Source organism: Helianthus annuus, chromosome 8 (genome assembly GCF_002127325.2).
Source record: "Helianthus annuus cultivar XRQ/B chromosome 8, HanXRQr2.0-SUNRISE, whole genome shotgun sequence".
Lineage (NCBI taxonomy): Eukaryota > Viridiplantae > Streptophyta > Magnoliopsida > Asterales > Asteraceae > Helianthus > Helianthus annuus.
This window is the reverse complement of record NC_035440.2, coordinates 68,910,339-68,925,414: the sequence shown is the minus strand read 5'-3', so window position 1 is coordinate 68,925,414 and position 15,076 is coordinate 68,910,339. Positions and strand designations below refer to the sequence as shown.

The window sequence follows — 15,076 nt, the reverse complement described above, 5'->3', positions numbered from 1 at the left end:
GTTCGGATGTCACTCCTGACTTGAGGGCAAATCTCGTGCAAAACACAAACACTGGTTAACAGTGTTTTCAAAGTATCAAGTGTATATTGTGTCAGCCTTAGGAAAGCCATGTAAGTTTAACAGGAAGTTATGCTGCTAGGAAGCAGATACGGTAGAATGCATAAGTCTTAAACAACAAATAAGAGTCAAGATTCCTAGAACTGTAGACTAGGGCAAGTATTCCTACTTATCCTAATTCCCTATAGTTATGGCTCTGGTACCAATCTGTCACACCCCAACCGATGGCGGAAACATCGGGGTGCGAGCACTAAGCGTTCAGATTGTTCATGAGATTCCATAACAATAAAAGTTTCAATATAGATCAATCAAGATTCATACATAAATTTGTCTAAAACAACATTACCAACAAAAGATTTAAATACAACCATCAATCATTGTTCAAAAGTCTAGATTTAACTAGGTTGGTTTCTAGGCATCAGCCCTAGCTTGATTTCCATGATTCAGCACCATATCAGCCTGCAACATGTATTAAAATAGGGTCAGTACGAAAATGTACCGGCGAGTATACAAGTTTGAATAATAGCATAATAGATTAAAGTTTCATATCCATATGTAAGTGTAACAAAGTAGTTTCAGCCATGCTAGTGTTCGCAGTCCAACAAGTAATAGCCCAAGTATCCCGATGCTTTGTTGTTTTCCCAAGTCTCAAGGAAAACTAGAATCCTCCTAACAATACCCCCGAGAATAATGGGGAGGTGCATCTCCTATAACGCTACTATTGTTAAGGCGGAACTATACACGCTGGATTAAACGTTCACATAGCACAAATAGAATACAAGAATCACAAGTTTCACAAACGCATAGGATAGAGTTTAGTTTTCAAAAGTCTCAAGTATCATAGTTTGATAGAATACATGTTACATCTGAAATGTGTAGGAGCTTCCAAGATCTGTTTCGCGATGGATTATGGATAGTGGAGCTTCTCGGCACATGACAGGAAAGACAGCACTGCTGTACGATGTTAGGAATTTCAATGGAGGTTATGTAGGTTTCGCAGGAAATCAAGGTGGTAGAATAGTTGGTGAAGGAACGTTATCCAATGGGATTGTTACGTTTGAAAGAGTGAACTACATCGCTGAGCTGGAGAATAATCTACTGAGTATTTCTCAAATCTGTGATAGGAAGTATACAACGCACTTCACAGACAAAGAGTGTTTGATATTGAAACCAGGATTTGTTGTTCCCGAAGAATGGATTATCATGAGAGCAACAAGAGTCAATGATCTGTACATGTTGGATATGAGCGTAGCTACTACAACCACTGGTCAGGCTCATTGTTTTGTGTCAAGAGCAACGGAGAAAGAATCGCAGTTGTGGCACCGGAAGATGGGTCATATACATCTGAGGAAAATGAATCACTTGGTGCATAATGATTTAGTTACGGGTGTTCATGTGAAAGGTTTTCATCTGGAAGGGGAGTGCATTAGCTGCATCAAAGGCAAGCAGAAGAAAAAGTCACACCCCAAAAAGCAAGTCAATTCAGTCTCAAGACCTCTGGAGAGACTTCACATGGAGCTTTTTGGTCCTGTGAATGTCAAAAGTATTACAGGAGATCTCTACTGTCTTGTGGTTACTGACGATTATTCCAGTTTCTCATGGGTATCATTCTTAAAATCAAAAGATAAGACGTTTGAAAGCTTGATGGCGTTGTTCAGAAAAATTGAAAATCTGTACCAAAGGCGTATCAAAAGAATCAGAAGAGATAATGGTACTGAATTCAAAAACAGCATGATGGAAGAATTTTGTGATGAAAGATGTATATTGCATGAGTTTAGTGCTCCGTACACTCCGCAGCAGAATGAAGTCGCTGAAAGAAAGAATAGGACGCTAATCGAAACGGCCAGAACAATGCTTGCTGATTCAAAGTTATCGATAAATTTTTGGGCAGAAACAGTTGCAGCCGCATGCTATACGCTTAACAGAGTTCTCACTGTCAAGAAATTCAACAAAACATGCTTTGAGTTGATCAATAACCGCAAACCAAATCTAAAGTATCTTGAACCGTTTGGGTCACCCTGTACTGTTCTAGAACCTTTTGGAAAGTTTGGTCCGAAGAGTATTGAGGGAATATTCATTGGTTACGCAAGTCCTTTACGACGATTCTTCGTGCCAAGTCTGAAGCGGATTATTGAAGCTCACAATGTTGAATGTCAAGGTAATACTATGCCACCGCAGAATCCTGGAGATTCATGGCGTTATCATTACGACACTTTGTGGGATTCGTTTGACATGATGGAAGAAGAAGAAGAAGAAGAAGAAGATTTCTTTGACGAGTTGGATATTCTGAGGGAGTATGAGTCTTCACAGGAAAGGTTCCCAGCTGAGTATTCTAGGCGGCGACCACGACAAACTTCAAATGATAATGAAGCAGGTCCAAGCAATTCTGGTGAACATGATGATATACAACAATCTCCATAAGTTGCTCATGATAATCAGACGGTTGAGACTGATAATCAAGAATATGAGAACATGCCAGTATTTGACCATGGTGATTCAGATTCTAAGGGGGAGCAGATCCAGAGTTCAAGTCAAACAAATCCAGTTGGTGAACAAGATATAAACCAAAATATTACAAATTTGGAAGGCGAAGTAGATGTTCCAGGCGAGGCAATGCCAAGAACTCTTTCATACCATCCAGAGGATTTGATCATTGGAGAATTACAATCAGGCGTTCGCACTAGACGTCAAATTGACCAAGGGCTTACTTGTTTTTATTCTACAGTAGCACCTTTACAAACTGAGTTTTCACTGAGTTGTTTTATTTCGCAGATTGAACCGCGAACATACAAAGAGGCGCTAACTGAAGATTCTTGGGTCAATGCTATGCAAGAAGAGTTGAGTCACTTCGAGAAGTTGGGAGTGTGGAAATTAGTAGATTTGTCTGACGGTTACAGGAAGATCAACACAAAATGGGTGTTCAAAGTGTAAAAGGGATGACCGAGGGGTTGTTGTTCGAAACAAAGCTCGACTCGTAGTCCAGGGCTTTAGTCAACAGGGGGGTATAGATTTCACTGAAGTGTATGCTCCCGTGGCTCGACTAGAAGCAATCAGAATCTTCCTGGCATTTGCATCGTGGAAAATTTTAAAGTTTATCAGCTAGATGTGAAATTGGCGTTTCTCTATGGGAAGGTAAAAGAGGTGGTATATGTCGGACAGCCACCGGGCTTCACTGACCCAATCCACAAAAACAAGGTTTATTTGCTAGATAAGACGCTGTATGGTTTACACCAGTCCCCGAGAGCTTGGTACGAGACATTGTCTCAACACCTGTCATCCAACAGCTTCATCCGTGGAAAACTGGATGCCACTCTCTTCACCAAAGAGGTCGACGGACATTTCTTGATAGTTCAGATATACGTGGATGACATCATATTTGGGTCTTCTAATGAGAATCTGTGCAAAGATTTTGAATCAGTTATGAAGCAGAAATTTGAAATGTCATCGGTGGGTGAGATGAAATTCTTTTTGGGTCTACAGGTTGATCAACTACCCTAGGGAATTTTCATACATCAGACTAAGTATGTTCATGATATTCTAGAGAAATTTGGGATGTCAGGTTCTACTCCAGCTGCCACCCCGTTAGCAACGAACAATGGAATAAACCCAGATCTCACCGGAGACAGGGTAGATGAAACGATGTATCGTTCCATGATCGGTTCGCTAATGTACTTGACTACTTCAAGACCCGATATCATGTATCCAACGTGCCTCGCAACAAGATTTCAATCTAACCCGAGAGCTTCGCACATGGTGATTGTGAAAAGGATATTACACTACCTGAAAGGAACTCCATCATTGGGGTTGTTGTATCCAAGAAAAGGCGATTTCACGCTCGAAGGGTATTCCGATTCTGACTACGGAAGCTGCAAAGTTAACGCAAAATCAACAACAGCGGGTTGTCAGTTTTTCGGACCACGTCTGGTCACCTGGCAATGTAAGAAGCAAACCTCTGTGGCTTTATCCACATGTGAAGCTGAGTATGTATCTGCTAGCAGTTGCTGCTCTCAGATCTTGTGGATCCAGCAACAGATGCGCGACTACGGTTTGCAATTTCTTAACACCCCTATCTTTGTTGATAATGAGGTCGCGATTAATATTACAAAAAATCCAGTACATCACGCTAAAACGAAACACATAGAAATTCGTCAACACTTCATCCGAGATTGCTTCGAGAAGAAGTTGATACGAATTGAGAAAATCCACACTGACAATCAGAAAGCTGATTTACATACCAAAGCTTTTGATAAAATGTGTTTTAAATATCTTTTAAAACTGAATGGTATGATGCTTTTTTCGGTGTCGGATGGAATCATTGGCTTTGATGAAGGTACTATTGTAGATGATGATGAGAAACAATCTGCAATGGTTTGTAGATTTTTTACTTGTTTTGGTATTTAGGGGGAGTAGGTTATTTTTAGAAAATACAAAAACAGTAAAAAAATTCAAAAATCCAAAAATAGTAAAAATTTCAAAATCCAAAAACAATAGAAAACTAAAAAAGAGCTTGTGTAAAAAGGGAAAATGATAGTACATTGGCTTGACAGTTACGGTACGCTAAAGATTTGTAAAGTATAAAGCGTTAAACAGTCTCGCTGATAATGTGTCGATTGGTTTTTACACATTTAGTAGGTTTGTTCAGGATATAAACATAAATATTCAAACTTGCTTATTTCGTGGGGAACACTACTTGGATATATAGGAAACCCCTGAAATCTTGTTTGAAAGGTCCTTTTTTCTGAGATACTAGGTCTTTATACTCAGTGATATCTGGGGTATTATTCCGGGACTTCTGTTGAATGGAAGTTCTGACCTAGTCCCCGAATAATACTTTCTTCATTGTTTGAAATATAACACCACCCTCAGCATAAAAAATGATGAAACATTGAAAAATGCTAATCATTTGCTGTTGTAAAAAAAGATCCTCTAAAGGGGACACACCAAAAGTCGAACCGTCATCTCTCTGCTGAACGGAAGTTCTGACCTGAGCTCTCACGGTTTCGCATGTAACCCCTTACAGATATCATCTGTGGTATACTCACCTGTAAGACTGAATATTAGGATCTGGATACGGGAGTATATTCAAGAGGTGGGACACATGAATAAGTTTAAGTTTTTAAGACACCTAATTCGTATCCTTGGTTTTAACCCTTTATCCCACACTTGGGTTTTAATGTGTTTTTGATGCTGGACCTACATCTAACTCCTAGATCTATCGTTTAATTGCATGCTGAAACTATGCTGACACAACTTGTCTTACCGGTGAGTTTACTAGTCGTTTCGACGCAACGCTTAATGTATTGCACAATGCGATAAATGAAGTATGGAACATGCATGAATTCATATGTACAACATGTAAGCATATAATGTTGACGTTTAAGCACATAAATACAGGAAGTAATTAATTATTAAAATAGTATGGAAATTACCAGTTTTGTGCCAGTTGTCACACTTAAAACCTAAGATTGTTACAAATTAAAATGTTAATACCTGATTGTGCAACAAAAATTTATTAGTACCCAACATTTAAATTTTGTAGAAACCGCAAGTACTAACGGTGTAATTTTTTCTACATTTTATTTTAAAATATGTTTTAATCCTTATCCTTACTAATATAATAATTTTAGTTTAAATATGTTAATAACCATATTAGGATGCACTATTTAATTAATAATTATTCGATAAATACAATGTATTTTATTAAATATTATCGTAAAATAAAAAAATACAATAATTAGATCTTTTTTACTAAACTATCTTTATATTAATACTAACTGGAAAAACGCAATAATTAGATTATACTATTATTACACTTTTTAACTATGTTATCAGGATTTATATAGAATTTTAATTTATATTTTTTTATTTGTAACACTTATAAATTAAAATATTATTCAAGCTAAGTTTTTTTATAGTTAATCCGTATAATATATAGGTTTATAAGCCTATACTTGTTATTGAAAAATAAAATCATCAATTTTGGTCTTTAGAAACTAACCTGGTTAAAAGATGTTTACTTGTATTAGGGTATATGGGGCACCAGCGGGGAGTGGGTTCGGTGACCCAATTTCCCTAGCGGGAACACCGCCGCCATCCCTGCGGTGACCTAATTCGGTGAATGTCATCGGTGGGAGGTTACCGCGTGAAGGGAGAGAGGGAGAGGGTGGTCCACAAGCTTTTCAACCAATCAATTTATTTTCTTTTTTTTTCTTTTTTTTTTTTGAATAGAAAAGCAAGTCCCCTAAGAGAGGAGTGCCGCCATTAAATTGAAGGTGCGAGTGGAGTTTAAGAGGGGAGTTGACGTGGCGCGTACTGATTGGCCGTGCGTAAGAGAGGGGACTCCCTAAGAGGGGAGGGCCCCTCTCACCCTTACAAACAGCCAATTTAGAGGACCCCAAAATCAAGAACACAAAACTACTCTAATTCTTGTTTGGTAAAATCTCAAAAGCAAAAGGCCAACCAAAAGGATTTATAATATGAATTTGTCAAGACTATCTATGTTAGCATCCAGTGATCACCTTGAATGAAATTGTGCACCGAATACACACTAACATGATCAGCCGGAGTCCGACTGCTCCACCACACTCTTGCAGACAAATTAGACCCCAACCCCACATTACCAAACTCCCCAAAGTAAAGTGTCTTCAACGCAAACTCACCATCCCAGCGCATCCATCCAAATGGTGACACAATTCCCTCCAATCTACACCTCAAAAACACACTCCTTGAGTACTCCTTCCATGGTCTCCCAAGAAACACACTAGGGTTTTTGGGGAGCAACTGCATGTATTCTGGGGTGCCACTTACTACGCAATCTTGGAACACGAATCCGGTGGTCTGCGCAGGGTCGAACCGACCATGCGCTGAGATGACGCTGTTGCCCGCTTTTACGAGCTCGCGAGGGCGGACGAGGATGGTGCAGTTATGGAAGATAGCAGCCGAGTTGCCGAAGATGAAGTCGACATTGCCTTGGATGATACATGATTTGTAGTACTGACGGAGGGTATGAGCATATAGAGTGTCTTGATTACCGATGAATTCGCAGTTTTCGATCATGGATAAATCACTGTCTGACCGGAAAGCTACTGCTTGTTGACCCTCTGGACCAGCTGTGTTTTGGATTGTTAGATCTCTTGCCATGAAACCATCACCGACAACCCCTGTACAATGTAGCATTCATAATTACTCGTTATTACTTATTAATCACTCATGATTAATAAATAAAGCACTAGCTCGTGCAAGACCAGTGATTGAGAGGTTTAATGTTTGAAATAATATTATAAAATTAAATGGAATGAAAAATATAATTAAATATAATTGATTGTATGACATCGGAAAACACATTGTGGACAAATTATTTTTTTATTTGCAATATAGTCAACTAAAGATATAAAATTAACAAAACATATTCTAAGGCATATAAAGAGGTAAATGTGAAGTAAAAAATATTCTGTCATTTTTTTTTCTGTGATTTTCTGTCGTAATTTCATTTATTTAAAATAAAAATGTGTGTGCATGAATTTTACACAAGACGTTATAAATATCATTTGTGTCATGTAATACATCAATTGTTAAAAAAAGTTAACTTATATACACTTATTAAGTGAGTTTAATTATTTTGCTACACTATTTTTGTTTTATTTATTTTATAACATTTATCGTCGTATTATAGGTTTTTACTTTTTATAGTGTGATTTGACTAGTTGATGATTTTATACTATAGATGGATAGGGCCTGATTTTTTTGTTTTCTCGCACAAGGTCTAATATCAAATATAAATATATCTTAAATTATGAACAGATACGAAGGAGAATAAAAACAAATACAGTTGGTAAATAATAATAGTCACTAAAATGAAACATTTGACTCACCGACAGTGGCTGTATTGTATGTTGGCATCCCAAGCTTACCGACATTCAAGGACCCCGAAATTACTGTTTTACCAATACCATCCCCAATCAACATAACATTTCTCTTTGCCAACCCAACACGAACAACCTCTTCATAAACACCCTCCTTTATCATAATCACGAACCGTCGTTCACCACCAAGGTTATCCGGAGCCGCATCCACCGCCATCTGAACCATCTCAAAACTACATACGCCAGCCCCTTTGCACACGGTCACATTCTGCTTCAAACCCGCAGGAACCATAGGTTCATGACCCGACGAGCCACCACCGACACTCTCCCACACCCCATTCCTCTCAGTCCTCGGAGGGCCCCACCAACTAGTTCGGTTTCCAAATCTTTCGTATGACATCATCATGCTTAATGCGTTACTTGTGGACGTCATCAACGTGTTGTTCATGAACAACACCGTTTTGGCCACCAGTTGTGTGTCGTTGACCTTCTTCAACCCGGACAAGCAATCGAACTGGTAGCTTAAGGCCGCGCTCGTCCAAGCACGTGCGTCCTTCATTCGGCTATGTTGTAAATGTCGGAAATGAAAAGATTAAGTGAAGAGGATTTTCAGCCCAATCACGGCTGTTTTACAGCCAAGATTCCAGCTCAGCCATTCATTGCCTTTCCTTTTATTCTTTTTTCAATTTACTATAAATTGGGCATATGTATGTTTATTCAAGCATGAACTCAGTAATCAAAAACATTTTTTATCTCTATACCTGTTGTTATGGTATCAGAGCAGTGTTTCTGATTCCTGAACACTTTGCTCATCATCTACAATCTATCCCAGCCAATCCAACCTCAAACCAGAAAACTCAAAAATCAAAATCAAACCCCGGAAAAATCAACAAACATCCGCTGCATCTGCTTCACAACCGTACAAGCCCACACTTCACAACCGTACAAGCCCACACTCCTCTTCTCCTCTCTAACCTCCGGTCGCCGGAGACCCACTCCGACCAACAGCAGATTCCGACCGCACCTCAGACCAAACGATACCCCCTCTTCCTCACCATCTGCTTTCACCCACAATCCGTGAAGCCTTTCCTCTTCTTCACCCACCTCCTCAAACAATTAGACACCACATCCGACAACGACAGCCGGTGGCTCCGCCTCTCTCCGCTGCCGCCGCCGCCGCTGCTGTTAGTACCATTCTCATCTTTCATCTTTTTTTCAACTTTAGCCCTCAAAATTCAAAATATTCCTTCAAGGATCGACGTAGGTTCTTCAAAAAGATAAGAGATTTCATAAGATTTGATGTGGGTATGTCAAAAGATTACAGATCTTTCAAGATTTGATGTGGGTTTTTCGAAAGATTACAGATTTCACAAGATTTGCTGTTGTCTTGTGGTGGATAAGGTGAGAAGTTGGTGACTTGTGTTGAAAAAGAAAGAAAAAGTAAAAGGTGGGGTGTGAGAGACACGTGAAGGAAGGAAAAAAAAGGGGTTTATCACCTTTTTTTTTTGGAAACTTTGTCCCTTGTTTAAAGACAGATTTTTAAAATATATATATTTATATATATTTTGCAAATGATTAATCACAGTAAATATGAGTTGTTGAAAGACTACCCGTTAACAAGTGGGGAAGCCTATTTAACAACACATAAAGGTGGTGATCAAGTCAATTCTTGGATTTTTGATTGTGGAGCCACTGATACGATGACGTACGAGCCATCGGACTTCGTGTCTACAAAGAAACCGAACAGAACCCACATCAAGACTGCAAATGGCGAAAATGCTTTAGTAAAGGGAGGAGGAACTGTCGAAATATCTCCCAATCTGAGATTATCAAATTGTTTATATGTTCCTTCGTTAACACACAAACTGTTATCAATAAGTCATGTTACAAAGGAACTCAATTGCACAGTTCTAATGCATCCTCATTTTTGTATCTTACAGGACATCAGAACTGGAAAGATAATTGGGCGTGGCACTGAACGACATGGCTTATACTATGTGGATGAGGTGACTCAGTCAGGGACTGCGATGCTCGCTCACGGAACAAAGAGTAGAGAAGCATGGCTTTGGCATAGGAGATTAGGGCATCCTTCTGCCGGGTATCTACATCTTTTACTCCCTACACTTTTCCCGTCAAACAGTAAATTAGACTGTGAAACATGTGCCTTAGCCAAAAGCCATAAAAAACCTTTCAAACCAAGTAACACTAGGGTCAGTGAACCCTTTTCACTAATACATTCTGATGTTTGGGGTCCAGCTGAAACGAATGGAGGTCAAAATCTTCGTTTCTTCCTATTATTTGTTGATGACTGTACCCGGATGACATGGGTATATTTTTTAAAACACAAATCTGAAGTTTTCGACAAATTTAAACTGTTTTACACCATGGTCCAAACTCAATTTAAAACCAACATTCAGATCTTAAGATCTGATAATGGAGGGGAGTACGTTAATACCTCCATGAAACAATTTATTCAAGAGAAGGGAATGATTCACCAAACCACTTGCCCAAAACACCCAGAACAAAATGGTGTAGTTGAGCGGAAAAATGGCATTTTGGTAGAAATGGCCCGAGCCCTTATGCTTGAATCCAAAGTCCCTAAATCTTTTTGGCCCGAAGCTATAAACACAGCTGTGTATCTCCTTAACCGTTTACCAACCAAAGCCCTTGACCTAAAAACTCCCCTAGATACCTTATCCACATTCACCAAACTACCCCCACCTCTTACCTTACCACCTCGTGTCTTTGGGTGTACCGTGTTTCCCCATATACCCAAAACCGAACGATCCAAACTTGATCCATGTGCCGAAAAATGTGTCTTTGTTGGTTATGGGGTGAATCAGAAAGGATACCGATGTTATAACCCATCACGACGTCGTGTGATTACGACTGTCCACTGCGACTTTCTTGAAACAGAATATTACTATCAGTCCCACCTCAGTGGTCAGGGGGAGATAGAACATGAAGACTCACTGAGTTGGTTGAAGTTGATTCCATTTGCAAGCGAAGATGAGTCATCTCATACATCCACACATACTAAGCCTGTCGAAAGTCTCACCCAAGAATCATCCAGACTGGTGTTCGAGGTAAGTGATTCTCCAAACCTTGGAAATGTGCCTGAATCTAATGCAGATACCACTAATAATCAGGAAAGTCTCGAGACAATGGAACAGGTGGAGGTTGCTGAGCAAAACAACGCAGTCCAAGGAGAAATCGAATCTAATGAACAACATGACGGAGGCTCTGGAACAACACCGGGAACATACGTTTTACCTCCTAGAACCAATAGAGGGGTTCCTCCGAAACGGTACTCCCCAGAAAGGGAAACCAGAAATTCAAGGTATCCTACAGCCAATATGGTTGACGGGAACTTATCTAACAGTGCGAAAGCATTTGTTACCTCACTATACTCCGAACAAATACCGAGTTCCGTGAAGGAAGCCCAGAGTAAGAAGAATTGGAAGGAAGCAATGGAAACGGAGATGCGTGCTCTTATGAAAAACAACACGTGGGAGAAGTGCGTTCTTCCTAAAGGAAAGAAAACTGTTGGATGTCGGTGGGTGTATTCAATCAAATATAAACCAGATGGTTCCATTGGAAGATACAAAGCTCGGCTCGTTGCCAAGGGTTACACTCAGACGTATGGGATCGATTACTCTGAGACGTTCTCTCCAGTTGCAAAAATGGACACCATCAGAGTCCTCTTCTCTGTGGCAGCCAATAAGGAGTGGCCTCTCCACCAGTTTGATGTTACAAACGCATTTCTCCATGGAGACCTAACAGAAGAGGTTTACATGGAAGCACCTCCAGGCTTCTCAGGGAGTTTTAAAGAAAGGGAAGTATGTCGGTTGAAAAAATCATTATACGGGCTAAAACAATCTCCTCGGGCATGGTTTGGAAAGTTCACTTTGGCCATGAAAGAATACGGGTATCACCAAAGTAATGCTGATCATACTTTGTTCCTCAAGAGAAGAAACGGCCTTGTAACTTGCTTGATCATATATGTTGACGACATGATTATTACCGGAAATGATGTAGAAGAAATAGCACAACTGAAAGAGAATCTGTTTTCAAAATTTGAAATGAAAGATCTAGGGAATCTCAAGTATTTCCTCGGGATTGAAGTTCTTAGGTCTAAACGAGGGATCTTCATTTGCCAAAGAAAGTATGTCCTTGATCTTCTGGCGGAAACCGGGTTGATTGATTGTAAACCCGCAGATACTCCAATGGTGGTGAACCACAACCTTCACATGGAACTTAATGGGGAGCTTGCGGACAAAGAAAGGTATCAACGGCTCGTGGGCAAGCTAATTTATCTCTCTCACACTCGTCCTGATATAGCGTATGCGGTTGGAGTAGTAAGTCAGTTCATGCACCAACCACAAGTTGCCCACATGGAAGCTGCTCAGAGAATTTTAAAGTATCTCAAGGGGACCGTAGGCCATGGAGTGTTGTTCAAAACAAATGGACATCTGAATGTTGAGCTCTACACTGATGCAGACTGGGCAGGAGATAAGGGGAATCGAAGGTCAACATCAGGATACTTCTCCTTGGTCGGTGGAAACCTGGTTACCTGGAGAAGTAAGAAACAGAAGGTGGTTGCTCTGTCGAGTGCAGAAGCGGAATTTAGAGGTATAGCTCGGGGGTTAAGCGAAGTTCTTTGGATCAGGAAGCTACTAGAAGACATTGGTTTTTTCCAAAAGGAACCCAGTAAGGTTATGTGTGATAATACGGCTGCAATACAAATCTCAGAAAACCCAGTACAACATGATCGAACAAAACACGTGGAGGTAGACCGACATTTCATTAAAGAGAAACTGGAGGAAAGAATCATAGAGCTCCCATATGTATCGTCAAAAGATCAACTCGCAGATATTCTTACAAAGGCCGTCAACGGAAATGCTTTTAGTAGCTGCTTGAGCAAGTTAAGTATTGGTGACCCCACTACTCAACTTGAGGGGGAGTGTCGGAAATGAAAAGATTAAGTGAAGAGGATTTTCAGCCCAATCACGGCTGTTTTACAGCCAAGATTCCAGCTCAGCCATTCATTGCCTTTCCTTTTATTCTTTTTTCAATTTACTATAAATTGGGCATATGTATGTTTATTCAAGCATGAACTCAGTAATCAAAAACATTTTTTATCTCTATACCTGTTGTTAGTAAAGCCTTCTTGGAAGATGTGAGACGGTACACCGAGTGGCGGAGGGACTCCACGCAGAGTTCCGCGGTCGTTGTGAGGTTATGGTTGTCCGCGTTGTGCTTGTCTTTTAAGATCCTTTGGACCATGGACTCTGCTGTGGCAAGGTTCTTAGAAGACAGGGACAACGTGGACAGTAGGATTTGGTAAGGCTTAGGATCCGTAGGGACTATACCGGATTTGGTGAGTGAAACATGACATGTTTTCGGAAACCTTGTGGCTTTGCAAGCTTCTTTGATGGCAGATGATGTAGCTTGGACACAGTTACGGTGGTGATAGGCGGCAGTGTAGATGAAAAACAAGAAACATAAGTGAAAATGCGGGGCCATGAAATATGGTAACAAGAAATGGCAAAGGTTAACTTGGAGAGTGTTTTGAAAATTGTGTGGATCACGGGATGGATCTGATTTTATGGTGTGAAGCAGTACATATGATATTTGGTTGGTTGGTTGGTGGTGGAGGGTACAAACTTCACATGGATAGATTTAATACGACAGTGTTTTTTTGGATGTGCAACAATGCATATGCTAGTGGATTACCTGAAAATATCAAACAAGAGAGCATATTATTAAGTAAAGTGGTTACAAAATTAAGTATGTGTTGATCAGTTCTGTTTAGACATAATGGAAAACATGAAAACATACCTTTGATTGCATCAGTACAGGTCAACAGAGAATTCAGACGAAGACGCAGCAATAGTGTTTGACATTGATTTGTAACTTTATTTGTCTATATGTCATTATGCCGGCTTGACATATTCTTAGAGACATACAAAATCAAACTGATGAGGAAAATTAATTAATACTTAGTCATTCATAGTACGATATGCAGTTGCGCACGGCCGTTAATTAATACCCGTCTATGAGCTCTTTTAATAAGATTTATGGGTAATAGCCCTTCAGTTATAGGATCCTTAAGCATATCATGAATGTATTCGATACAAAGAGTTAGTTTCCTCAATTCGTTCGTAAACCAATAATCAATTGTGTATCAAAATTTAATGCAGCACCTCTCAAACTATTACTGTTCAAGGAGTCATGGTAGCTGACTTTATCACATTTAAGTCTTCAAAACATTAATTATATGGAGTTAATAAACTTATGAGTCTACTGATAAATTACCAACAACATTTACTGACTAAATTATGTCGTTATAACTTAGGTTGTTAAAATTAGTGCATTATGACTCCTCCATAAGATAGGTTTTGTCTGCTGACATAAGTGTCACACCCCCAAAATCCACACGCGGAGTATCACCGCATGGAGGCGTGACTGACCAGGATCAAGCCACCAATCATATTGAACAAAGCGTGTAAATAATTATAAAACCCAAACACAATATAATTGGTGTCCAAATAAAACATAGTTTAAGTAATCAGCGGAAGCATATTGTTTAAAACCAAAACAAAAGTTCAAATGTATCAAAAGTTTGACATGGGATATGACTATCCATGTCCCACAACGTCCACGCCTCCTCGTGCAAGCTCCAAAAGTACCTAACGACCTGCAAGGCATGTAACAACGAGTCAACAACAAAGTTGAGCGAGTTCACAGTTGATTGTTTAGTTATAGTATTCGTTTCGTAAACCATATGTTCGTTTTGTAAACCATGTATCGTATTAATTCGTATCGCGGTCTCCCAGACATGTTTGCGAAGATTAGTGGGGGTTTCCCATGTATCCTAGACTAGTTGTATTTGTATTTGTATCGCGGTCTCCCAGATATGTTTGCGAAGATTAGTATTCGTATCGCGGCCTCCCAGGCATGTGTGCGAAGATTAGTGGGGGCTTCCCATGGGTTACTAGTCTAGTTGTATCTATAGGTGTCCTTCCCAACCCGAGGACAGTGGTACGTAAACCAGTAGCAATGAAAGTACGAGTAACCATTCAATCCCATTCCCAACCCACCGGGAATCCCATGCCTTGGTAAGAGTGTGAACTCACCTTTGGTTGCTCGGTTGA

At 39.8% G+C, this 15,076-nt stretch overlaps 1 protein-coding gene across 1 annotated transcript; it reads right to left on the bottom strand.

Annotated features, from left to right (window-relative positions):
* Positions 1-6,472: 6,472 nt before the first annotated feature.
* On the bottom strand, positions 6,473-13,614 carry LOC110873111 (probable pectinesterase/pectinesterase inhibitor 51). Its single transcript, XM_022122036.2, has 3 exons — positions 13,084-13,614; positions 7,929-8,494; positions 6,473-7,217 (listed from the first exon to the last, which is right to left on the bottom strand). The coding sequence occupies exons 1-3, from the start codon at positions 13,443-13,445 to the stop codon at positions 6,553-6,555; spliced, it is 1,593 nt and encodes a 530-aa protein (XP_021977728.2). The 5' UTR covers positions 13,446-13,614; the 3' UTR covers positions 6,473-6,552.
* Positions 13,615-15,076: the final 1,462 nt, after the last annotated feature.

Bases quoted from the DNA above. Each gene is read 5' to 3' on its own strand.
- LOC110873111 (XM_022122036.2), bottom strand. From the start codon at position 13,445: ATGGCCCCGCATTTTCACTTATGTTTCTTGTTTTTCATCTACACTGCC. The intron at 8,495-13,083 runs TTTACTAACAAC...TCATTTCCGACA, and splicing joins CTCACATCTTCCAAGAAGGC to TTTACAACATAGCCGAATGA. The intron at 7,218-7,928 runs GTGAGTCAAATG...TACATTGTACAG, and splicing joins ATACAATACAGCCACTGTCG to GGGTTGTCGGTGATGGTTTC.